The 26,480-nt window shown below is 41.3% G+C and overlaps 1 protein-coding gene across 4 annotated transcripts in view; it reads right to left on the bottom strand.

The window, feature by feature from the left end:
* Positions 1–899: 899 nt before the first annotated feature.
* The window catches only part of MAP4K4 (mitogen-activated protein kinase kinase kinase kinase 4), a 132,910-nt gene continuing 107,329 nt past the window's right edge, over positions 900–26,480 (bottom strand). For 2 of the 4 annotated variants that reach the window (XM_083735426.1, XM_083735428.1), the window contains 14 exons: positions 25,615–25,766; positions 24,457–24,554; positions 21,382–21,557; positions 20,129–20,249; positions 18,840–19,031; positions 15,650–15,764; positions 15,046–15,216; positions 14,038–14,181; positions 10,952–11,086; positions 9,023–9,123; positions 7,473–7,622; positions 6,356–6,515; positions 4,853–4,992; positions 900–4,059 (listed from right to left, as the gene is read on the bottom strand). In XM_083735426.1, coding sequence (XP_083591552.1) covers positions 3,976–4,059; positions 4,853–4,992; positions 6,356–6,515; positions 7,473–7,622; positions 9,023–9,123; positions 10,952–11,086; positions 14,038–14,181; positions 15,046–15,216; positions 15,650–15,764; positions 18,840–19,031; positions 20,129–20,249; positions 21,382–21,557; positions 24,457–24,554; positions 25,615–25,766 — 1,939 coding nt within the window. In that variant the 3' untranslated portion in view covers positions 900–3,975. The remainder of the gene's footprint in view (positions 4,060–4,852; positions 4,993–6,355; positions 6,516–7,472; positions 7,623–9,022; positions 9,124–10,951; positions 11,087–14,037; positions 14,182–15,045; positions 15,217–15,649; positions 15,765–18,839; positions 19,032–20,128; positions 20,250–21,381; positions 21,558–24,456; positions 24,555–25,614; positions 25,767–26,480) is intronic. The other 2 variants (XM_083735429.1, XM_083735427.1) reach the window with 1 other exon arrangement.

Below are 26,480 nucleotides of genomic sequence, written 5' to 3' on the forward strand. Positions count from 1 at the left end.
TGCCACTCAAGCTATATACATATTCTCTCTCTCATTCTCTCTCTCTCTCTCTCTCTCTCTCTCTCTCTCTCTCTCTCCCCCCCCCCCCATCTCCAGCCTTTTAAAGGCTTTTAGAACTGCTAAGGCAGGTGAAATATTCAGCTGTTTCTTGTGAAGGTTTAAAGCCAGAGTGCGCCTAGGGCAGGGAATTCCATTTGGATTCAGCCGGAACTCAGTTCTGGCACCCCTCAAGTAGGCTCCATTGCCATTATACGAGAACAAGGGAGATGATCATGGTGAGTTCCGGCACCTTTCCCCCCGCCTAGAAAAATAGCACGAATTAAAGGCACACACTCTTCTCATTTTCTTGACAATGACATTTGAAGTTCTAGTTTGCAAAACAAGCAACCAAACTTCGATCCATTTGGCACTGTTTATTCCGACTTGATATTCTGGGACATTATTTACGAATCTTTTTGTACCCTGAGTAGTTTTACTTATGAAATACAGATCACATGCCTTTTGCACACAAAACAGTTCCATCTTCTTGTTCCATACTGAACAGAAGAGCACAAGTTAATCACAGTAGTAACAGCAGCAGGTTGTGTGAAAACACCTTGCTAGTATATTTGCATCATCTCTACTGAAAACTTTGGAGTTGGGCCTTGAAAGACATTGTTAGCCCATTTAATCCAGCTGTGCCATTCTAAATTGTTTCAGCAAAGCTGCACACCCTGTTGTGTCTGTGTCTATCTACATAGTCTGTGAGTTTTACCAAGTATAAGATTTACAGAATACAATTTCACCCATGTGCTGCCAAGAGACTGTTGTTTCTTTCACTGCAATTTAGAAGAGCGTACACTTCCCCCTTCCACAGAAAAAAGAAAGTCACTCAAAATACTTCCACATACACAACAAGGTGTCATTTTTTTTCTTTATTTAAGGAAAAATGGGGAGAGGGGGACAGTATTTTATAATACACAAAAGACAAATTAGACAGCACTGCAAAAAGGCTGAGTGTTTCATTGCCACCAGTCTGCTTTGCAGCTCTACAATTAGTAATTTTGTCATTTTTATTATTGTTTAAGCATCTTTATAGTTGGCAGAGTTTGGGGTTATTTTTTTTAAAAAAATCACAAAAGTGTGTACTGCTACTACTATGAAAACCTAAACCCCACAAAATCACTTCGAAATAAACCATAAATATGTGATGCACATTAGTGTAACAAAACCATTTTTGTAAACATTTTCTCCAACATAACATGTGCATACAATAAAAAATAAAGCCACTGCAGTCATACAGTTAGAATTACTTTGACTTAAGATACAGAAAGTTATTACTTAAAGCTTAAAACTAAACTAGGAGTATTTTTATGCTTCACCAACAGCACTGCTTTAAAAATGGATTTCAACATTTTTTCATGTAGTGGTTTCGTAATACTGATTTGACTTGTCAAGTCAGCCCCCCTGGCATTTGTGTGGGGTTTGGGGGCAGCAAGGCGGCTGCCCCACTGAACAAGTCATGCGCCCCACCCTAGCCCCTACCCTCCTATTTTGTTGTACAGAATTTCATCAGCATATTGACCAGGGAGAATTCCTCCATATTACAACATTCCTACATTTAACAGTAGTCTTCTTTAAAACATAGATAGATAGCAAGGTGGCATGAGAAGAGAGGTCAAGAATTAAATCAGTTTTTAACCACACCGTGCCTTTTAAATATTTTCCTTTGGGGCGTCTGGTCAACCAGGAGAATATGCTACAGTGCCATGTGAAAGATACACCTATTGCCTCTGTCTGCATTGGTCTTCTGAGTCCCATTAATTCCTTGCTGTTCAAAGCAAAGCTGCTACTTTCACCTGTTTCCCAACAGGTACAGTGAGAACTGAAAGCCACGTCTAGAATTAGCTCTGATGTTCAGCGCTATGCAAAACCCAAACCATTCCCCACCCCACCCCCTCAAATAGGAGAGACTTCAAAAGGTTTATCTGTCAACAATTATCTGTGTGTATTCTGCTATTTACTCCTTTTTGGGGAGAGGGGAACCTTCCTGATCTTGCAAAGAAAGCCCTTAGTAAAGAAAAATAAGTTGGTCAAAGAAAGGAACAGCAGTCTGATTCCAAAAGAAAGGCTTATTGAGCAGCTGGTTCACCCAACTGGTACTGTTCAACACAAAGCAAGTTGTGTGACAAATCTCATTTGAACTATCGAAGCGCCTCGATCGAAGAATCACATTTAAATCTCTACACCTGTCATGCCATGAATAAAGGTAACCACAGCAGAAGACATAGCCCATGAAACACTGGACTCCAGTTCACTGGCTGAACAGTGAACTTAAGGCAGCTGTCAACAAAAGTACCCCAAAAGAGTGTGTTTTTTTTAAAAAAATCCCTTAAAAAAGAAAACCAACCCCATAACGATCGAATAATGACACTGTGCATTATTACGTCACCAACAGATAATACACACTCAAGTTTTCTCAAGTAATAAACACATGTAGCCTTTAAACAAATTATTAGTCTTGAGACATTTATTACGAAGGCCAAAAACTTACTGATAAAACAAAACTGAGGGGGTTTTTTTCCCTTTAAAAAAGTGGGGCAAATGAGGGAAAGAGCCAAGAGTTGGATGTTACATTAAAACACAAGTATATGCTGTTTTAAAAAAAGAAAAATGAATAAGCGGTATTAACTACATTCTTAAAATAGTTTTAGTGCATTGCATTCTTAGAAAAGGAAAACATCACTTCCCCAAAAGTTTCCTACAACATTTAACAAGTTATAGAACTAGCCTAACTATTGTTACTTGCCTGTTACCAAACCCCACATGTTAGGAGTAAAACCTTCTGAATTGTAGGCTGAATTCCTTAAAACTTCTATTCATGATAAAATCGGTAAAAAATAAAGTGAAAAGTTCGCTTTCAAAATTTAAGAAATGGACTGCTTAGGTTGCTGTGTCACCGCTACGAATCTATCAACCATCTCAAATAACTGCTTGTCTCTTCTGCTGAAACCCAATACAAAATTAACAGTCAAACCTTTAACCTGCTAGTTTTGGTATTATCAATAATTGGACATTAATATTTGTTCTCCTAAAAAAAAAAAAAAGTAGAAACCTAAACCACCTCTTTTACTGTATGCATTAGAAACCATGAGGTAGGCACAAAAATAAACATGTTTGGAATTTTCTTTCCCCAAAGGCTACATGCGCAGACTGGTAGTAAAAGTTGTTGCACATTTCAGGTTTAAACAAAAATTAAACCTTTAACTGAGGCAGTGCTAACACTGACATTTACCAAGTTCTAGCCTAATGAAGAGTCGTTATAGAAAAATGAACAATTCTATTTATTTATTTAAAAAATCATCCACATGTGGTTTTTAGGCAAAACTCGGTACATAGAAAAAAAAAATGACTGAACTCTTGGCCAAGCCAAAACTTAAAAAAAAGTCACCCTATCTCCCCCTAAACCACTGTGCCTTTCACATTTTATAAATATTAATTTTAAAACCTGCATCTTCCTCTTTGCCCACATATTGTCACATTACAAAAGAAAAAAGAAAAAAAAGAAATGTCAATTAAATACATTGTTAATATTACTATATTAGATTTGCTCTCTGCTTCAGCAACACTGACTCCACCTACAACACCCTCCAGCTACCTTCTCATGCCTGCCTCCTTTCAAAAAACTTGCTTCTGATCAATCTCTTTCTTTCTCACTAGGCAATCTGCAGGAGAGGAAGGAGGAAAAGGAGAGGGAGACCTGATTTTTCCTCTAGTGGGATCCCAAAACAGATAGCACCCAATGGCAATATCTTTACAGCACCAGCCGCGTACCGCAGCCTCAATTTTAAAACAAAAAGAACCCAACATCGGTGATGCCTCCACACGCAGTGGCATGTGGCCCTACATCACGTCAGGCCTGTTCTCCAGTTGCAAATGGTTCCAAGTTATGAAGACTCCAGATGACAGCAATCCCTTGTCAAACTACAATAGCTTCTACCAGCTCAGAAGAGAAGTCCTGCCTAAGGTCATGAAATAAACTTGGCTGCTTCCTCCGGACCGTACAGATGCAAAGAAAACCTGTAGAGCAAGAGACACGAGAGAAAACAAAATGGGACTCAGGTGGTTTTAAAACAGGGGTCAGCAAACTTTTTCAGTCCACTGTCCCTCAGACCTTGTGGGGGGCCGGACTTTTTTTTTTGGGGGGGGGGGAGATGAACAAATTCCTATGCCCCACAAATAACCCAGAGATGCATTTTAAATAAAAGCACACATTCTACTCATGTAAAAATACACTGATTCCCAGACCGTCTGTGGGCCAGATTTAGAAGGCAATTGGGTCGGATGCCTACCCATGTTTTAAAACAAAAACTAGAAAGCAAAGAAGAAATAGTACTAGTGGAACACTTTTAAGGCAGTAGGGATGAAGTCATTGGGCATCAGTGGCTAAGCTCTCAAAGCTCGGTGGAACACCAAAGTGCAGAAGGAAAGCCATGTGGAAAGACCTCTCCTGTCCTTTTAAATATTTCACCCTGCTGCCTCCAGATGTTGTTTAACTCAAACTCCTGTCAGCCGCAGCCAACATGGCGGGAGCTGCAGTCCATCAACATCTGGGGAGTACAAGGCTGTAGGAATTCTTTTCTGCTTCCCTGCCAAGGAAGAGCCCAAGAGAGTCATTGTGTGCATCCATGGCTTTCCATATCTGATCCATATATCCATTCCTTTCCTCCCAACCCTAGTCAGAGGATTGTGGAATTGGGTGGAACACATTTTGGACTGATCACCAGCGTTCATCCTCTCTCTTCTCCACAATAATTTTGAAACGGGGAGCAGGGGGGAACTAATGTAAAGGAGGGAGAAACAGATCTCTTACCTTGTCATTGCGTTCACATAGAAACTTCAGTCTTTGTGCCCTCTTGTGCATAAATACACCATCCAAGTGTCCGGTTTCCACTGATCGTATCTCAATAGCTTTTTCTCCCCAGCCCATGATCTGGTTGGATCGAATATACGCTTTACAATCAAAACAAAAAGCCACGATTAATCATCCCCATGATAAACAGCAACATAAAGAAAAGTGGCTATATTATGCATTCCAACTTTTAATTGCAGCTTGTTGAATTGATAATATTTCACCCAAAGTAATCAATTTATGTAAAACCCATAAACAAAATTAATATGTTTCCATCCTTGTTGCCATGGCTAGATGGCTAGACAACTAGATGAAAACATGGCTTCTCTAAGAAAGCTTTTAGCTGATTACACTATACTCCCTTCCCCAAGAGAACAGATATCTTTGAAAGTTTAATTTCAAATATGAACAGCCCCATCCTATGTATTTAATGGACTTTACTCCCAGGTAAGTGGGCATAGGATTGCAGTTTACGAGTTTTTGTCCTCAGCCAAATACATTAAAGATAACATGAAGGCTGGGGTGGGGAAGATCTCTTAGAATAATTCATAAAGCTTCCAATTCATTGAGACTATTAAAAACTTTTATTTGGATTAACAGCTTCTTGTTAAGGACTGCTAACAGAGCCCCAGGCAGGCTGTGTCATATGGAGACAGTTTGTCTTCCTGAAATACTACGGAAACATTTATGGCGAAATTTGTTTTGTCTGAAGTCTTTAAGATTTGGTAGCCATAATGGATGCAGGGACTGCAGTATGTGACTCAAAATATACCAGTATTTCTGTGGGGAATGCACAGACAAAGGATTCTTATTCTTCTCTGATTTAGCCAAACAATGGGATTTTTAAGCTTTCTCAATTTCAGGAAGACATGAAGAGAATCACTACAGACACAAACCCATGTGGAAATGTAACAAGGATCTCTGGACTGCGGTCTGTGCTTTCAAAGCAGCTCGCCTCAAGCCCCATCTGTACGGGAGCAACTTGTAATTACAAGTAATATAATTTTAGCTCAGCCATAAACTCACTATGTGACTTTAAACAAGCTGCTCTCCTAGCCCAACCACAACGGGAGGATAGTAATATTGGTCTACCAAACAAGAGTAGTCAGAAAGGCTTCTGAGAAGTACATGGCACATGTTAAAAGTAGAGCATCTGAACCCTTAGAAAGAGCACTATATATGTCCTAAGAATTATTATGGTAATTATTCTGGAATATAAATGCTCAATAAAGCTACTGGCTATAACCCCAAACATTTGGAGGCCACCAAGTTGGCAAAGACTGATCTATAATGAGCCTCCACAACATACAAGTAAAAAGGTACTTTACCGCTGTACAGATCTGTTTAACAAATGAATGACTGAATTCCAAGATAATAACAACAAAACAAAAGAAACCCATCTCTCCGTTGGGCCACATCATTTCCCTAACAGTACAAGCAAGCTGGGGATCTGGGCATACATACCCACTGATGTTGGCATTTCTCCCCACTGCAGAACCACATCTTTGGTGATCCTTCCATATGTATTCACATAAACTCCTTCATCTTCATAGCAAACAAGCAGCTCCATCCCATCCGTGTTTGGCAAAATGATGATTGCATGGGGTTGGATACTACTCTGGATCTGCAAGAACAACAGGAAGAACTGGATGTCACCTGCACTTTGAGGAACTGGAAGGAGTTGGAAGGGAACTCGGGGGTCATCTGGTCCCCAATGCTTGTACCATGCAGGATCCCCACTAAAGCATCCATGACAGACTGAGTGCCCCCCAACCTCTCAGATTAAAGCAGACACAACCTCTGCTTAAAAACCTCAAATGAAGGAGACACCAAAAGCTCTTGAGGGAGTCTGTTCCACTGTAGTAGCAGTAGTAGTAGTAGTGAAAATTAATATGATATGATATGATATGATATGATATGATATGATATGATATAATATAATATAATATAATATAATATAATATAATATAATATAATATAATATAATATAATATAATATAATATAATATAATATAATATAATATCATTATCAGTATTATTTATTGCTTATAGCCCACCCATCTGGCTGGGCCTCCCCAGTCACTCTGAGTGGCTCCCAACCGAATATTAAAAACATAATACAGCATTAAACATTAAAAACTTCCCTAAACAGGGCTGCCTTCAAATGTCTTCTAAAAAAAGTCAGATAGTTTTTTATTTGCTTGACATCTGATGGGAGAGTGCTCCACAGGGCGGGTGCCACCACCAATAAGGCCCTCTGCCTGGTTCCCTGTAAGCTCACATCTTGCGGTGAGGGAACCACCAGAAGGCCCTCGGCGCTGGATCTCAGTGTCCAGGCTGAACGATGGGGATGGAGACGCTTCATCCACTGTCGGAACAGCTCTTACCCTCAGGACCAATGAAGTTCTTAAGTGCCCAACATCTGAGAGAAAGAGAGCTCGCTCACTCAATGGAAACTTATTCTTGGAACATAGAGACAACTCCCCTTCACATATGAATAAGGTTTGGACATACATCTCACTCTTTTTGTAATGCAGAATGGGCTATAGAATACCGCGCAGCGAGAAATCTGGATTCTTACATGAGTTGGGAGATAAATATCATACACTGATCCAGAGTCTACATCCACAGCATGAAATCCAGCACAGGAGCCATAGATCACCTTCAGCCTCTGACCTTCTTCCACAGTAAGATCCACTAATAATGGCTTATGTACCAAATCTCCAAATGACTGCAGTGCAAGCAATAAAAATAAAGAATTCACTTAGTACGCTCCATTAAAATGTTTCCTTTAGAAAGGTACGCATGCCTCCATCTCCCTCCTCTCTCCTGTGTGAGGTTTCTTCTTCCATTAAGGTACTCATTTTCATGTTTTTTAAAAAAAAGCTGTACAGAGGAACTATGTTTTTGCCACTTCTTTGGCTCCTTTAATGAATCAGCACCAAGTGGCTTCCTACAGGATCAGCTAAGTTTTCCCCTTTAAAAACCGAAGCAAAACACCAGGATTATATTTCCTCCTCAATATTCAAAATATAATTTATTCCTAGGATAAATACTTTAATTCAAAATATGCCAAATCAATCTCCCGTATAAGCTGATGAATTGTGGAGAAAATGGTGATGAGCCGATTGGTTTCAGTCTGTTCTCTCATTTCCCAATTTAAGAATGAGAGGGCAGGAACATACAAACTGGGAAAAACCACCTCCCAAGAAGGAAAGGGACTCTCAACTCTACTACAGTAGTTCCTGCTATGACAGATTTGGTCTTCATGGTCTCCTGGTTTTTGTTTTTGTTTTTTCAAGTAAATTTTTATTATTTTCTTTACATATTTTTTCCCCAACAAATCATATTATTACCATACATTCCCTTTGACTCTGCCAAGTCCCGACTCCCCTCCCTCCCTGCAATTGGTATATTTACCTCCTTTTTTATCGCGCACCTCATTCTCACATTAATACTATTATACATTGAAGGTATTATGCCAATCCTGCTAGCGTCTTGACATTTTTACAGTTCTCCTTTAAATATTCAATAAATTTACTCCAGTTATTCTTGTATCTTTGATCTTCCTGGTCCCGGATCCTCCCTGACAATTTGGCAAGTTCTGCATATTCTGTCGGCTTCACCTGCTACTCCTGGATGGTTGGTATATCTTGTGTTTTCCATCTTTGGGCCAGGAGGGTTCTTGCGGTGGCCATAGCATACATAAACAAATTTTGGTCTCCTGTTTTGATTTCCGTTCCTATTAAACCTAATAGACATGCTTCCGGTCTTTTGGGAAAGGTATACCTAAATATTTTTTTGAGTTCATTGTAAATTGATTCCCAAAAATTTTTAACCTTGTCACAGGTCCACCACATATGAAAGTAGTCACATGGTCTCCTGGTTTTTGATGCTATGGAATACTAACTGTCTAATTCTCCTTCATCAGATAGCACTAAAGTTTGTATAAAAAGCATGTTTAAGTGTGCTACTGGTCACACACAACCCTCATCAAATACACAGCTCAGTGGTAGAGCATCTGTTTAGCAAGCAAAACAGGTTGAACCTTTGTATTGTCAGGTAGGGCTGGGGAATGCACCTGTATTGACCAGCTATCTACGTTCCACACTTACCAATCTGAACCCTTACCTTAAATGCCATAAATTTGTGGTATGGTTTTGGTGCCCAAGCATAGACTTCTACTGAACTCTTCAAAGCAATTACTAAGAATTTGATTCTTTCATACTTCACTGGAATTAAAAAGGACAGAGAACATGACTTTTACATTATAATGGGGGGGTCATATTATTGTCTTATAACTGCTATAGAACTACCAATTTAAAAACAATAATGCATATTGTCATATGTAATATGCACTCATAACTAAGTTAGCTCATGGTCTTCTCCAAAAAAAAAATATGAGCTGATGCTATATCTCAGAAAAGTGTGCTTTGGGGAGAATTTTGTATTTTATTTTCTTAAAATAAGGTATCTTGCTTGCATAGAATAAAATCCCTTAAGTTCACATTTCCAGTGTTTGAATGTATTAATTCCTACAACAATCAAAAGATTATCCGAATGGCTATAACACTTTGGAGGAGCTATATCCTTATTAATCCAAGGGATTATGAAAGACATGAATAATAAAACTAATATTTAGCACTGTCGTGTTTTGTTTGATAGACTGACAAATTAGTATTTTATTTATATCTCACCTTTCTCCCTGACAGGGCCTCAAAATCACTTAAAACAATTTTGATTGATTCAAGGGCTGCTTCCAATTGTGCAGCCCGTCTTCTTAAAAACCTAATTATTTTTAAAAATGGACTTATTAAAATTGCAGGTGGAAGGTGCCATTTTAGAAAGAAAAACATTCTCTCCTGTCACAAAGAGGAAACCCAGGGCTTTTTTTTCAGGGGGAACTCACCAGAAAAATAGAACTGAGGAAACCTAGCCATTAACTGCTGCAACACATATATGCATCGTAAAAAAAATCCCTTCAAAGCTATTTTGTATATATGCAAGTTTATGCAAATATTATCAACTGAGCAGCTGGTACCTTCAATGGGGTGTCAGCCTTAGTAATATTACATTTAACACGTATATCATCTTTTTAAGGGAATTAAATCATTCTCATTACAGAGTTGGATATAGTTTTTATAAATTATTTAATGAAGTTCAGCACCAAAAAGGATTACCATTCCTATACATTTTTAAGTGCAGATATTTCTTTTTCTGAAAGTTTACTGTTAAAGTTATCAAAAGCCACAGTAGTCTTCTGACCCCTCTGGATGTGACATTTATTGACTCCTAAAGGGTTGGGTTGGGGTTTTTTTTAAGCATATGAGGAGAAAAGGCTGGTTCAAAAAATCCTTGCTATTTGGCAACAATCAGAACTCTCGATGGAAGGATGTGGGGACGACAAATTACACAAAGGGATGGAAGGGGGCGATAGTGGGATCAGCCAAAATAATGCTTTCAAGTTAAAACTAAAACCAGATCCAAAAATTGCAGGGCATCTTTCCTTTGCAAGATTTCTTGAAACCAGGAGCAGAAACACAGGCTTCCTGGTGTGTGCTTGTTTGCCTATCCCTCTATAGGATAAGAGGCCCGTGGGCATTTCTCTGAAAATCTGCCTCCCAAAAATTACCTCACGTGGCTCCTGTGAACCAGTTAACCTCTGCCAGGTTCAGAACTGGGACAGTGGCAGGGAAAGGATCTACAGAACCAAGACACATTTGCCTTTACACTAGATCTAAGAGCATGTTGGGTAATGTGTTGCTCTCAAGGCAGGAGGGACAAGGATGTGTGTATCATCCTCAGTTTTACACATGTTTCCTGTTAACATGTTGTCTCAGCGAAGATTAAAGCGACGTAAGAACGCATTCTTACAACATTCATCCTGGAATATATAAATAAAAGAGGCAGCTGTCTCTTTTAGACCTTGTGACTTGTTTACAGGAGAAGACCAAAAGCTAAGCACAATCCATTTCAACAGCTTCCTACCCTAACCAGACCTTTCCATTACATTATTCCATCTTCACTGACTTTCATAAATGTGCACAATGAGTTACTTACCAACTTTATAGTGTACACAGCCTTCCAAGTCACCTACAGTTGTCCAGCCTTGTTTCTTTTCCACCTCAGGGTCATTGTGAAGAATTTTGTTTCTTAACCATGACAGATAATACACTCTCAATTTGTTTTTCTTACCTAGAAAAGTGTGGTAAGAATGGGCAATAAGGTACAGAGCTGGGATACAAGCCTCCACAAAAACACATTAGCAATCATAGATAAAATCCACCTTTTAAAAAAAATTATGCCAACCATTTAAACTCACCAAAGGCAAACTTTCCTTCCAGCTATTGCTGCTGCCTGTTATGTTTAAAAAAATCAAAACTCTACCTAAAGAAAGTAAGATGAACCAGGCTACAGTTCAGATTTAACATTTTCAGTCCTCCAAATAATGGTTTGAGGGATGAGTAATAAGCTCTGCGCTCACATACTCTTCTACATCAACTCTCGCATCAACTTCAGCCCTTCAATTGTGCTTTTATATCATGTTTACCAAGCTGGCATTAAACCACAGTTTCCTGTGACTGGAATGTAACTGGAAACTGGGGATTTAGAGAAGCCATGATTGAAGCGACACAGTTGGGGTATGAGGGGAGGAATAAGGGGGAGTATGTGGTCCCAGCGCTCATTCCTAGTTTAATAAGTCATGGTTTACTAAGCTACAATTCACTGCATTACAACTGAGTCTTGCTCACAGCCAACTCATTACTTCCTGGTTGAAGCAGGCTTCAAATCCTGATTTGGAAGGCAAGGGCAAAATTTTGCTTTATAAAGAGCCATTGGGGGGTGGGTGCTATCAGATATGGGGAATTCCAGATTCCTGTGGGGAGTAGGGAAGGTGAGGATTAGGAAGCGACAGAGAGGTCTGCTTCTGGCCCATGTCCAATGTGCCCATCAAAACTTGACCTTTTGAATTCTCCAGTCCAGTACCTAAGCCAGGAGGTCAAAACAGCGAACTCCTAAAGCTTATAATAGTTATGCTGTGACTGTAGCAAGGGACAAACAAGGTGCATGCAATCTCTTACTCACAATCCAGCAGTACAATCTTTCAAGCCACATTTTTATTTATTTAACCATAACAAAAATAGTTTACAATACAAACAATACAAAATATTCGTAATAAAATTCAAATAAAATCAAAATTTTAAAATTGCTAGATAAAATCAAAATACAGATAAAATCAACACATGCCAATAAGACTGCATCTCTGGCTAGACTTGCCTAAACAAACAGAATGTTTGCTTAGATTTGTGTTAATATTTGCACAATATTACCTCAGACTTTTTATTTGTTTCCTATAGTAGTATTTACTCAGTTACAACATGTGAATCCATGGGAACTTGGGTTTGAACTGCATCACTGGAATAGTTTTATCATAACAGACATGATGTGGGAAAAGACCTGTAGTTTTTTGTTTTTAAGCTTCACATGTTGCTGATGGCGAAATACTGCGGTTAAGACTTGTGTGTGATCCTTTGTTTTTAACTGCGTCATTGGAGATCAAGACTCCTTGCCACATTCACTAGTTTCCTACTTGAATATTGTTTCCTCTTTTATGGCACGTTATGTTAACCCTTTAACTGCATGATCCTTAGTGACTGGGACATACCATCAACCAAGTATATCATCAACCTTTTCAGCTCCACCTTTAACCCAAGCATGCATTTGGGAATCTATTTCTTACCCATCTTTTACTATATATTTGCATAGTGGTAATGCTCTTGTTACGACCCGGCTTGGATCAGGCTGTACCCCATTAGTGGGTCCCAACCCAGCAGTTGCAGAAACAGCCATTCAATGTCCTTATGTTTTCTGGGAGGTCACAAAGACTCTTTCATTAATAAACACAAGAGCTTAAAGGCAAAATGGTATTCCATAGAGAAAGGCGTCTCATTTAGGTATTTAAAGGTTCTGTTTGTAGTCCTACTAATTTCTTGGGTATACTCAGATATACTCAAATAAGATATACTCAGAGCAGACCTACTGAAATCAATAGACCTAACTTAGGCATGTTCATTAATTGCAGTAGGTAATACTTCAGTAGGGTGTATAGGCTGCTAGGGGAGGGGTAGTACCTCTGGGGAGGGACATGTCATGCTCCTTCTGGGACAGTTTGTTCCCCTTTGGTCCCCACCCTGCATTCAGCAATCACCAGCGGCTCCCAGAAGCTGTCAGCATGAGATAGCGGTCACACCCCAGGAACTGTTTCAACTGTTTGGCTAAACCAGGAGAGGGTAGCTGATGGGCCCCATTCCTTGGTGAGTTAGGGACCAATAGTCAAGACCAATGGTCAAGAAGGTGATTTCTGCACCTGCTGTAGAGCAAAGAGTAGGACAGATGGGGCTCATCAACCTGGGAAGGTAGCCCACCTGGGAGAAGGAAAAGTCTAAACCTCTGCTGTCTCATGGGATATCTTCAAGAGAAGAAAAGGAGAAGGAGTAAACCCTACCCAAATCCAAGGTGAAGTCCCTAAGACAAGTCAGATGGCACCTTGTACACCTCATTCCAGCTACTCCTGCAGCCAAGCTAATGCCAAACGTAATGCTCTGCTTTTCTTTGGACCGCATCAGTGAGACTGTGAGGGGTTTGTGTTGTCTGGGCAGCTCAGGACCTCCACACACACTGCCCAGGCCTGCGCCCTGGGGAGGGCACTTTGGTGCTGCCAGCACAATGGTTTGACTTCACCTCTGGAGGTGAACTCCATCGTCTCTCAAGACAGATGAATGCCAGCAACAACTCTGATTAACACTTTAGTTGGCTATCACCTTGGTTAATCAGGGATAGAGAACCTATAACCCTCCAGATGCTGTTGGACTATAATTGCCATCATTCCTCACTATAGACCACGTTGTCTGGGATAGATGAGAACTGTATTCCAGCCGCATCTGCACAGCCACAAGTTCTCCATATCCAATATTAAAAGTAGCATATTCTCTGGAGGGACCTTTGATAGATTTATTGATCAATTTATTGAGCAATTTAAAAGGGGAAAGAGTTAGCAAAAAGAGATAAAAGCGTATATAGGTTTGAACCATTCTGTTAAAGAAAGACCACAACATGGTTTTTTCAAAAAGAGAATTTATATTTACCCGATATTGTCACCAGGACGTTGAGACCTTCAAGTACATCCATTTGCTGGAATCTTCTTCGGTTTATTAATGGATACACCTTCCCTTGGCCACTCCTGTCCAACAGCATCAGACCACTCTCTGTACCCACTAACAAATTCACCCCTAGGATAAAATAATATCAGATCAGAACACAAAGTTCCTTGATTGGCCAGTTCAGTAGATATCTACAGTTCTCTGGGCAAATGCCAAACCTTTTCACACAAGAATGAATATGACAACGGGGCGTGGAATGCACATCAACATTCTAGAAATGCTGTTAAAGCAGGGTTTCCTTCCATCTAGAGTTTGGATCAGGGTGGATTTCATTTCCATGCCTGCCGTGCTCTCACAGAAATTGCATTCCAGGAATTTTCATGGAAGCGTTCACCCATACGAAGGTCTAAAGGTAAAAGGTAAAGGTACCCCTGCCCGTACGGGCCAGTCTTGACAGACTCTAGGGTTGTGTGCTCATCTCACTCTAGAGGCCGGGAGCCAACGCTGTCCGCAGACACTTCCGGGTCACGTGGCCAGCGTGACGAAGCTGCTCCGGCGAACCGGCACCAGAGCAGCACACGGAACGCCATTTACCTTCCCGCTATAAAGCGGTACCTATTTATCTACTTGCACTTAAGGGTGCTTTTGAACTGCTAGGTGGGCAGGAGCTGGGACCGAACGACGGGATTCAAACTGCCGACCATGCGATTGGCAAGTCCTAGGCGCTGAGGTTTTACCCACAGCGTCACCCGCGTCCCATACGAAGGTCTACACTTGTGCAAACTGACTCATCAATTTACTTTTAGTAAACTTCATGCATACTTCTGAACCTTTGGCCTGATAAACATACTGCACCTAGCAAACTAATCTGAAAACACTTTCGACAACCATTAGTCCCAAATTTCCAATAGATTTTTTGTTATGACCTTATTCTTCATCTGCAACGTGTTCATATAAAAGGAAGGAACGAGCGACCAAGACTGGATTGCATACCCCATAAGGCAGCACATAAGATCTCAGAATTGAATCTCTTCTTGTATTTGCGGATTTCTGGGGTGTCACTTTGTGGCCGTGTATTTGTAGGGTTCACATTAACAACTGATCCTTTCCTGGTTGGATCTTGCCTTATTGCCTCTGACCTCATTGCTTCACTAGAGAATCCTACTGCAAAAAAATTGGAAGAAAGAAAGAGAAAAAACAGTTATCTTTTAGTATACATTTCAACTCACACATGAAATGCACATCAAGTTGAAAAAAAATACTGTTAGGTACAGCTTGTGAAAGATATACAGCCGTACCTCAGAAGTCAAATGCCTTGCAAATCGAACATTTTGGCTCCCAAACGCCGCAAACCTGGAAGTGAGTTTTCTGGTCTGCAAACGTTCTTTGGAACCTGAATGCCCAACGCTGCTTCCACAGCTTCTGATTGGCTGCAGGAGCTTTCTGCAGCCAATCGGAAGCTGCACCTTGGTTTCTGAAAGTTTTGGACTTCCGGAACAGATTTCGTACGACTTCTGAGGTACGACTGTATTGGGAACTGTTCTAAGCATTTTAACAGTTACTATAAGCCTTACTCATTAGTGTTTATATTACTTACCAACAGAAGTCACAGTTGTTCCACTAGATGGAGATATCTGTAGTAATCTAGGGTCTATAAAAGGTGTAAAGGAGGTAGATTTGTGTTTCTGCAGTGTGTTACTAGCGGACTGAGTCTGCAATGTAAATTTCAGAGTCATTAATGGTTATAATATAAACAAATAGGATCACACAAAAAACCCAAACAAATAATTCCAGCCACTACTGGACAGCACTGTTTTAGAAGCCTTCTCGTCCCCCTTCCTCAAGTGCTGCCTACACGTGAGTAGCATAAACATTTTAAATAAACATTTTTCCTAAGCGCTACTGTGAAAGTTCAGTCCAACCCACAGTCCTTATTTAGATGTTTACGTAATGAAGCCTGTTCACTAAAACAAGCATACAAGAATGTCTCCTCTTGCTGAAACGTGTAAGGCTCCTATTCTGTAAATATTTCTTTATTCCACATCCAACATATTCTGCTTTTCATCTTTCTACTGTGATATTCCTTTGCTTTTGTAGTTGCTATTCTGTGTCTTCTACCCTCAGCTAGCGACCAACCCTCAGCTAGCGACCAACAACAAAATTTGAGCAATTAGGAATCAGGCATTCAATTCTACATTTGATACGCCGTTTTAGCATTCGGTTAATTGTAGGACAATTCTTTCGCTCTCAAATCTCCCTTGTAAACTGAGCCTCTTGCCAGAAAGCTGCAGCAGTTTCTTCCACCATCATCTCACAGAAAAATACTGAACCTTTATTGAACAAGGGGACTTATTTGGGAGGGAGGTGTGGACAGGGACTCGAAGCAATATTCAGGCACCGGTGCACCCTGAAGTTAAAACACAATAAACATGGAAAACACAAACGAAAGGAGAAAAGTGAAACAATGAAACTGTTAAAAAGCGGGAGTGGGATGACTTTAAAAATCCCTCGCCAGATTGTGAGAGTTAAGTGTCACAGGGACAACACTACATTTTAAGGCAGAATGACACGGGTTAAAAACAAAGTGTGCAATGTATAAAGACAAAAAAAGGGGGGAGGGCGAGTTGATGTTTAACTAGGCTTTTTTTTTCGTACATCTGAAGTGTTGGCTCAGTTCTCTCTCCTATAAAACCTCTTTAAGACAGAGAGCCTTCACTGTGTCCCTCAAAGTGGACTTCATGCAACTAGGGTCTTAAAAGGAATTCTGCTTCCACCAAATTCTACAAGCTCTATTTCTCCACTCCAAAACACTGCGGCTGTTTGAAAACATGGTATTTAGAACAAAGGAAGAGGTGGGCCTTGACAGTATTCAAACAATTGACTTCTACCCTACGGCAATATGCACTGAGTTTGATTCCAAACTTGCATAGAGTAGACACAGCTCCATTCATTGTACATTGTCCACAGGCAGAAGTGGGGGAAGAGATATTCAACGACCCTCCCTCATTTCCCACACAGTGTGTTCCAGAAAATCTGCTCTAGAGGGTTAAAGTCCCTCTGGAACAGAAGAGGAGGTAAAGAAAAGGTAACGGGCAAAAATCATCTCCTCCCTTGTGGCCTCAAGAAGGAGCTTCTTGTGAAAGATAAGCAACCGCTTTAACATGGGATTTCTTGTGAAATTCCAAAACACTACAATCCAGGAACAATTAAGACCCTGCCCCCATGAATTTAGTTTTGTTATTTTTTAAAAAACAAGTTTTTTCATTCAAGCGGCACCTACAAATATGCTGTGCTTTGTAAGGTGGCTTCTGTTTTCCAGTGCTAGAATCTGATTTCCTTGCCCTTTTGCTTCAAGCAAACTATATTAACATTTTTAAGCAGCTCATGAATTTTCATGCACACTGTCTCAATTTCACAATTTCTTAACGTTCTCTCTCCCCCCCCCCCCCCCCATGCAACTTTGGGATTGAAGGCAGACTCCCTGGTAACATCACAGGGACTATCCAAATCAGTGCAGCAAATAACTGGCTTCCGACTGAAACCTTTTTAAAGAGTGTGATTCTGGAGTGCATATCTGTACATTTGAAAGCCCTGGCAGAACAGCCTTGCTGCTTTAGGAGCGTTTTGTGGAGATTCGGTTCCAAGACCTACCTTCCTTGTTCTGTTCATTTGTAAAAGCTTCTGAAAATAAATGGTGCCCCTTCCTTTAAAACCTGCCCATCCCTAATCTGTTGGAAGTATTTCTGTTTAGGTACCTATCATGTGTACAAAAATTCATATGGAAGAGCTCAACATATGCTTTTCCCTTCCACCAGAGGGCACCTTCCAAGTGTATCGACACGTCTTCGCATGGAAAGAGTAGCTATCGTATTTTTTACTCTATAAGACTCACTTTTTCCCTCCTAAAAAGTAAGGGGACATGTGTGTGCATCTTATGGAGTGGATGCAGGCTGTGCAGCTATCCCAGAAGCCAGAACAGCAAGAGGGATTGCTGCTTTCACTGCGCAGCAATCCCTCTTGCTGTTCTGGCTTCTGAGATTCAGAATATTTTCCTCCTCCAAAAACTAGGTGCGTCTTGTGGTCTGGTGCGTCTTATAGAGTGAAAAATACGGTATGTCATAGGAAAGCTGCCTCCAATTTTACAAAAATGCCTTTCAAAGCAGATCTGTGCTGTCAGAAACCGAGACGGATCTTTTCACACGACATTCCAGAACAATAAAACAAACAGAAACAAAGCTATCGAAGAGTCAGCTGCTTCATTCCCTCTCCCCATCAATAAATTTCAAAAAAAGCAGCCTCTTGTGGTAAGGCTGGAGAAAGCTTCCTTTCTAAGACAGTGCACTCCTTTTTCCCCAAAGCAAGGACCCCACTACATGCGTAGTTACTTAGTAGTATGCTAAACCAGGTAGTATTGTCATCTGAAGAAGCCAGATTACCCTAAGTGTGACCTCTCCAAGTAGGCACTCTCCCCAAAACAGCGTTTAAACAAATACCAAGAGGGCAATCAGTTTAGCTTATCCAAAAGCCATGCAATTAATGACTTGTATTAAAAAGGAGAGGGGAGCAAGAGTAGTCAACTGGCAGGTTTGGGGTAAAACTGCTCTAGAGTTAAGGGGGTTTTGGTATGTAAAGAGCTGAAATGTGTTATTTTTGAGGAGTGAGGGGTTAAGTGACAGGAAGAAGAAGAAGAGCAGCAGAGAAGGGACGCTGAGCTGGAGCTCCTCGGGAAAAGCTAGCTATGAAGCAATAACCCTATGAAAGCAGCCAGCTGTGGGGGCAAGACATACCTCATTAGTAGTTAGCTTGTCCTGGGGTGTCTGTGGGGACATGGTGGGTGTCGGCTGGCTGGAGGATGGGGAGGAAGAGGTGGAGGAAGTGGAGGAGGAATGGCTTTGCTGTAAGAGATCTGGCAAGAGGTGAATGCGACCGGCAAAGCCATTGCTCTCATGATGGCTGGCACGCTTTGTGTCAACTGTACTCTGCAGAAAAAACAGGCACACTTGTCTTGCTCAAGTGCTGCGTAAAGGTCTCTCTGTCCCTAGAAAGCTGGTCTACTTTCAATGCTTCAACCAATGCATAACATCAACCAAGCCTTGATGCCTCCATTAGAAAGGTCAGTGGCGAGGAATTCAGCCACACACTACAGGAATTGTTTGGGTTCCCGGGCAAAGCCAGCTTTGTTCACCAGCAAAATTAAGCTCCTGTTGGCCAAATTCGCACTATCACATCAATCTGCACGTTCCCTAAGGTTATTTTCACTATCATCTTATTTTTATTATTTAGTTCTGGTTTTTTTAAGACACGATCAGATGAAAGTGCTTGAAACATCTGGTGAATGTCCTAATTTACTTATCTGAACAATATGCATGACATTTTAATACATCCTAGGGGGTCTATTATGATAGGGATGTTCAGCTGAAGAACTGGAAAACTCGGTAATGAGTGAGGTTCATATTGTACAAACTACCACACTAAACAGACCCGCAAGTTCAAGACAAGGGAAGAAATGCCTTGACAATTCTGTGCATAACATTTTGAGACAGAAAGACCATGTGACCTGATAGTTCTGTTGCTAAAGATAAGAAGCTCTGGCTATAAGCTATCTGGGTAGGAAACCTCTTGGAAAATGTATGTAAACTGTTCTGAACTCCTAAGAGGGACACATCGTGCGTTTGTAACTGATTTAAAGCAAACTAGGTGATCTCTTCTTCTGCTGCATCTGGCTCTCCCACAGTTAATTGTTTGTTTTTTAAAAACACCTTTTAAAGGTTGAAAATCACATCAGAGATTCCTTCCAGTGGCCTGCGGCTCTTTAACCTTTGTGTTGGTCCAAGACTAAGATAAACTCAGCAGAGTCCTGTGAAGTGTCTCTACAATGCACGTAAGCACAAACACTGTTTGGCAACTATTACTCCCTTTGCAGGCCTGAAATGTCTGCTGGTTCAACAAGAGGCTATTAACTGTGTCTATATGTCCTGCAACTGATATTATGTAGGACGAGAGTATGAAAGAATGAGTGAGTTAATGAGGGTGGGAGGAGGGAGAGGGAAACATACACTTGAAAGAATATGCATACCTGTCGGACGATTAAAGTGCCCTCCTTGGAAGGAGTCATTGCAGGTTCACTCTCCACGTCGTCGTGCACAATCATAGTTTTCACGGACTCTGTTTCCCCATTGCTGAGGTTTAGAGTGGATCTGATTGGTAAAGGAGACATTTCGATTACGTCCTCATGTGCCCTTTCTGTTTCTATTCTGATTCTTCAGTATCCACAGTAATAAAAAAAGGTAAAGGTGAACGACCCCTGGATGGTTAAGTCCAGTCAAAGGTGACTATGGGGTTGTGGTGCTCATCTTGCTTTCAGGCCGAGGGAGCCGGCATTTGTCCACAGACAGCTTTCCGGGTCATTTGGTTAGCGTAACTAAACCACTAGAACACCGAGACTGAAGCCAGAGTGCACAGAAACGCTGTTTACCTTCCTGCTGCAGCAGTACCTATTTATTTACTTGCACTGGTATGCTTTCGAACTGCTAGGTTGGCAGGAGCAGGGACCGAGCAACAGGAGCTCACCCCATCATGGGAATTCGAACTGCCGACCTTCCGATCGGCAAGCTTGGCTCAGTGGTTTAGACCACAGGACCACCCGCGTCCCACAGCAATACTAAAATAGTTTCACACAAGGATTATTTTAACAGAAGTACTAGGATACGTTTAATTGTGGAAACCTTGCCTATCTGGAAAACCTTTATTTGCAAACCCCCATTCATTTGGATGCCTGCGGGGTAGGGGTGGGGGAATAGTATGTTACTGTGATACATGTTTTTAAATTGTAAACAGTCCTGTGATCCTCGGATAGAGGGCTGTATAGAAATTTAAATCATTACCATCACCATCATCCAGACAGCCAGGTAGGGAAGCTTTTATAAACTGGCTAGTAGCTTCTCAGGGAATGGTAAGTCATATATTTGTATTACAACTGAAACTGATTACTGCATCAGTGCCTTCAAAACATGCACTTTTAAGTTATCTATTCATCTTACTTTATCCACATCTTCAAGACATATTCATTTTCCTGTTATAGGATATTGTGAACCCTTATATAGCAGATTGCCCGTGTTATGTTTATATTATGGAAGGAGACACACACAATCCTATATTCTACAGCATCATAGAATTAGAGAAGAACTAAAAGAGCAATTTCACGAATCGCAATTTCCATACCTAAATACAATATTGGAAGCCCTACCAGAATTCACAAAATGAAATTGCCTTGTAGGCAAAACTTCCATTAATACATCACATCAGGAAGAGAGGGAAAGGAGAACTAACACTGCTCTAGCATCTTCTGGTCCCGAAGTAGATTCATCAACTCCTTCCTGCTCCATGTCATCATCGTCTTCATCAGTTGTTCCCGACTCTTCACTGGATGATGAATAATCAGTCACTTTATGTGGAGGCCGCACATCCTCGACTGCCCGTAATTCCTTCGCCAAATCAGTTAAATTCTAGAAGGAGCAGAAGGAAAAACACCAGGTGAACGACTGCAGAAAAGGATGCAAGCAGATGGATAACACTGCACATTTCGGGTTCCAAAAGCTAGATCTATTTAGTCACAGCTGATGCTTTCGATTTAAAGGCCTACGCTATTATTTCAGAATACTTTTTTAAAAATTCTATTACTTCTTTGGTGTGCATGGAGGAAAATGGTCAAGCAGCTTGATAATTTTAATTGAACTAAGTGTATTTCAAATAGAAAGTAACACACTTCACTTAAAAAGGCAGGTGTCAAACTGATTGCTGGGAAGTTTGCCTAGTGTATTTCGCCATTATCAAACACTAACAGATGGGATATTCTGCTCTGGGAGGGTTCCCCAATCCTCTGGAACAGATCTGGGGAACATATAAGGTCTGCAGTGGGAGATGAGATGAAGAGGAAGTCCCATTACATAAGTGGAAGGGCACTGTTGGGTATCAACCAAGGCGTCTATGAGCAAAGCTGTGCAAATGTTATAATAATTACAAAGGCAAGAGGGTTCATTGCTCTCAGTAGCATTAAACGAACAGTTGACTGCTTACCACTTCTCCCTGAAGACCAGCCATACGAACAGGTTCAGCAAATTGACATCAGGGCAAGAGTGAATGGAGTGCAATTGGGGGAAAACAAACATTACAACACAAGTTTAGTATAGGAAGAAAATAAATCCAGTCTTCAAAGTGCTAAAGCTGTATCACTAGCTTGCTCAAAAACTGCCATTTAGGAACAAAGGAACAGAACACAAAACAACGAGCTACAACAGTATTATGAGTAGGAATCAGGACGGTGTTGGGGAGATAACAGACTTGTTTTTTCAACCATTCTACACATACAGACATTAGGAAAATTGTAACATGAAGGGGACAACTTGAAATGCTCTGCTAGATATTTGGAAGGAACAACAAAAAAGAGTTGTTATGTGGCATTTACTCATGGTGTGATTGTTGCTCCGTTTCAGTGATGCATTTTGATAGCCAATATTCGTTTAAAATGAAGGAACACTGTACTTTGAAAAAGCAGGAGTTTTCAGTACAATTCTAGAAGTAGTCGTTAGCTGTGCCTTGCTATTTGTTTGAACAGAAGAGTGCTCGCTCAGGATTACCATCGCCTTCCGACAGCCGACCAGTAGCCAGGCCAAGGCAGCAAAAAGCTTGTACTATACTAACGACACACTTTCACAGACCGTCCAAGCAAGAATCCTTGTAATTGTGCTTTGCCACATGCAGACTTTCTCCAGTTTCTTTGGTCTCATTTGTATAATTAAGAGCTACAGCTATTTCCTTTGCAGACAGTAAGAGGACAGCATGTGTGGCTGGTGCTACAGTGCAGGATGCATCTTAACAATTCAGAGAGAACAACTATGTCTTCATAATTTCAGGACTGAACTACATATTGGGAAGGTGGTAGCAGGCTCTTGGACCACAGAGAATTTACACCTCCTTCCCTAAGCCAGGCAGAAGCTTCCTGGGCTTTGGGAAGGAAGCAATAGGGCAATGTTTAGGGAACTAGCCTAGTCCCCCTAGTCCACCGCAACTACCACCTCTTGTACCAGTATATTCTAAAACTATCTTCAGCCATGTTTCTATTAATTCCAGCAACTTCATTTTCCAAAAACAGTATAAAATAAAAAATTCCAAAAACAGTATAAAATAAAAATTCAAATATGGCTGTTTTCTGTATTTCAGAAATTGTTATCAAATGGTTACTGGAATTGCAGCTTCTTGCCATAGATAGCTAGGATTGTTGCAAATCTGATAGCTCTTACTGTTACTAATATATTAACTATGGTTGCCTATTACCAAACTGAACTATGGTGCATGCTCTGGTCATCTCCCGCTTGGACTACTGCATTGCGCTCTAGGTGGGGCTACCTTTGAAGGTGACCCGGAAACTACAACTAATCCAGAACGCAGCAGCTAGACTGGTGACTGGGAGCAGCCGCTGAGACCACATAACCCCAGTCTTGAAAGGCCTACACTGGCTCCCAGTAGGTTTCCAAGCACAATTCAAAGTGTTGGTGCTGACCTTTAAAGCCCTCAGTCCAGTATGTCTGAAGGAGCGTCTCCACCCCCATCATTCTACCTGGACACTGAGGTCCAGCACCAAGGGCCTTCTGGCGGTTCCCTCACTGTGAGAAGCCAAGTTACAGGAAACCAGGCAGAGGGCCTTCTCGGTAGTGGCGCCCTCCCTGTGGAACGCCCTCCCACCAGATGTCAAAGAGAACAACGACTACCAGACTTTTGGAAGACATCTGAAGCTTTTAATGTTTGATGTATTACAGTATTTTAATATTTTTTTGGAAGCCGCCCAGAGTGGCTGGGGAAGCCCAGCCAGATGGGCAGGCTATAAATAATAAATTATTATTATTATTATTATTATTATTATTATTATTATTATTATTATTAAGTGTCCTGCTCACTTTGAGTAGAGATTTAAGCACTGCAAGTGTCATGTACAGAATGCTTCTATGTGGCTACCTCTATCCATTTAGAAGTGTTTGTGTACTTTTTCCAGGATATGCATTAATGCACTGTGCATGTGTCCAGAATGGCTGGGGCAAGGGCAGCATGATGGGCGTAGTACAAATAATAACATGAAATAAAATAGTAAAAATAATTTCCAGGAAATGTATTAACTCGGTGTGGTGTTGCTTGTTCACAGGATTTAACTTGAGTGAATATCGAATGCTGGATTTTATGAAAATAAGTTTTTTCATGTAACTTTCCAACATTTCCAACTTTTTTTTTTCCTTCTTAACTCTCCACTCCTGCACCTTAAACGTAGGTCGTCTCTTATGTAAAAGTTCACACGACAAGCTTTTATGCTATGTATCAGACGTAGATGAGGAGGTAACAGTCTGAGAGCCTCACCACAGGTTTGCTAGGTCTGAAAGCTTCCTTCTTCTCTTCTGGTTTTTTTGTTGCATTTTCACTACGTTGCGATGGTGAACCTTCAGATTTTGACGATGCTACATGAATAAAGAGGAATGTTAAAGCAATAGGAGTTTTAATATTTCAATGCATCTTATTTCTCCATCCCCACTGAGATACCTTAATTAATCAGGGGTGGGGAACCTGCAACCTGCGGGCCGATTCTGGCCCACCAGTTGGGCCACCGTTTCTCAAACTTGGGGCTCCAGCTCTTGTTGGACTACAACTCTCATCATCCCTGGCTAGCAGGACCAGCGGTCAGAGATGACGGGAGTTGTAGTCCAACAACAGTTATTGAGACCCAAGTTTGAGAAACACTGAAGTAGGCCTATGAAGCCATTTCGCCTGGTGCCCACCCACCTATCAAATGGCTGCTGGCACTTATGGGCAGGAGGGTGGGGTCCATCTCTGCACTGGCTGCCCCTATCTGGGAACAGGGAACTTCGGCCAAAGTGTCAGGATTTAACTCCCTGCTCATCAGATGAGGGGGGGGGGGTTAAATCCTGCCATGGCTGGCTGTGCACTTTCTCCCTGCTTGGTACGAAAAGCAGGTTGGTGGGTAGGGGAGAAAGAGAAGCCCTATGTGAGAGGCTGTCTTCTGCAGGCATCAGCTGCAAGTCACTCTCACAGCTTGCAAAAAGCCAGTTTCTTTCTACCCCATCCCCATCAGCCAATAGCAGAATGGGAGAGTAAGAAACCTACTTTTTGCAGGCGTTGGCTTGCTCAGTCAACACTTGCAAAGTCAGCTGATAGGGAGGGAGAAAGTAGCAGCTTGCCAACCCTACGATTGGAGCTTCTCCTCAAGCACTAAACTTAGGGCTGGCAACACTCCTTGTACCGCAGGTGCTGGGCACTTTGGAACCCTGCACTAGGGATTCTGACAGTTGGGCAGGGCAGCCAGCTGTCAATCATATGCTGGCATAATGGTGTCATGTGACTGACAGGTAGGTTGTCCTGCCCACCTGTTGCAAGTTGGCTTGCAGGGAGCCAAAAAGGTTCGCCACCCCTGGCCTGAGTGAACCAACAAATACAAAAGAAGAATGCAGATTAATCTGTAGACTTCTAAGGACAAAGAGAGAGGAAAACGTTGGGTCTTACATCTCATTCGGAATCTCTCTCCCGATCCGCTCTGGGACCCAGGATGTGACCCAGGCTGTGAACTGGAATTGCTTGAACCAGAGGAACTTCCACTTCCAGGTCTCGGCACCAGCTTCTCCACTCTTTCCCAGAGGAGGCGAGGCTCTATATTGCTATGTGGAAAAATAAAAGGTGTTTGTTTGTTTTAAAAAACCCACATTGATCAAGGTTAATATTTTATTTTATTGCCTTAACAATGATTCTTTTTTCCGGAATACATTGTTAGTCCTCTATCACTATCCCAGTACGTTTCCAAGCACAATTCAAAGTGTTGGTGCTGACCTTTAAAGCCCTAAACGGCCTCGGCCCAGTATACCTGAAGGAGCATCTCAACCTCTATCGTTCACTGAAGTCCAGCTCCGAGGGCCTTCTGGCAGTTCCCTCAAAGCAAGAAGTGAGGTTGCAGGGAACCAGACAGAGGGCCTTCTCGGTATTGGCACCTGCCCTGTGGAATGCCCTCCCATCAGATGTCAAGGAATTAAACAATTATCTGACTTTCAGAAGACTTCTGAAGGCAGCCCTGTTTAGGGAAGTTTTTAATGTTTAATGCTGTATTGTGCTTTTAATATTTGGTTGGGAGCTGCCCAGAGTGGCTGGGGAAACCCAGCCAGATTGGCAGAGTATCAATAATAAATTATATTATTATTATTATTATTGTTGTTGTTATTTTAATCTCACGTCAGAATTCTGAGTAGTCAGAATACGTGAAACGCCTGAAGTTTCTTCCAACTCTACAATTCCATGATTCTAGGTCGAATAAGCACTTCATGACGCACGCACAATTGCTTTCAGGTTATCTCTAGCTGGCGATACAATCAGACAAACAC

This window comes from Podarcis gaigeae (assembly GCF_964106915.1).
Source record: "Podarcis gaigeae genome assembly, chromosome: 4".
NCBI lineage: Eukaryota > Metazoa > Chordata > Lepidosauria > Squamata > Lacertidae > Podarcis > Podarcis gaigeae.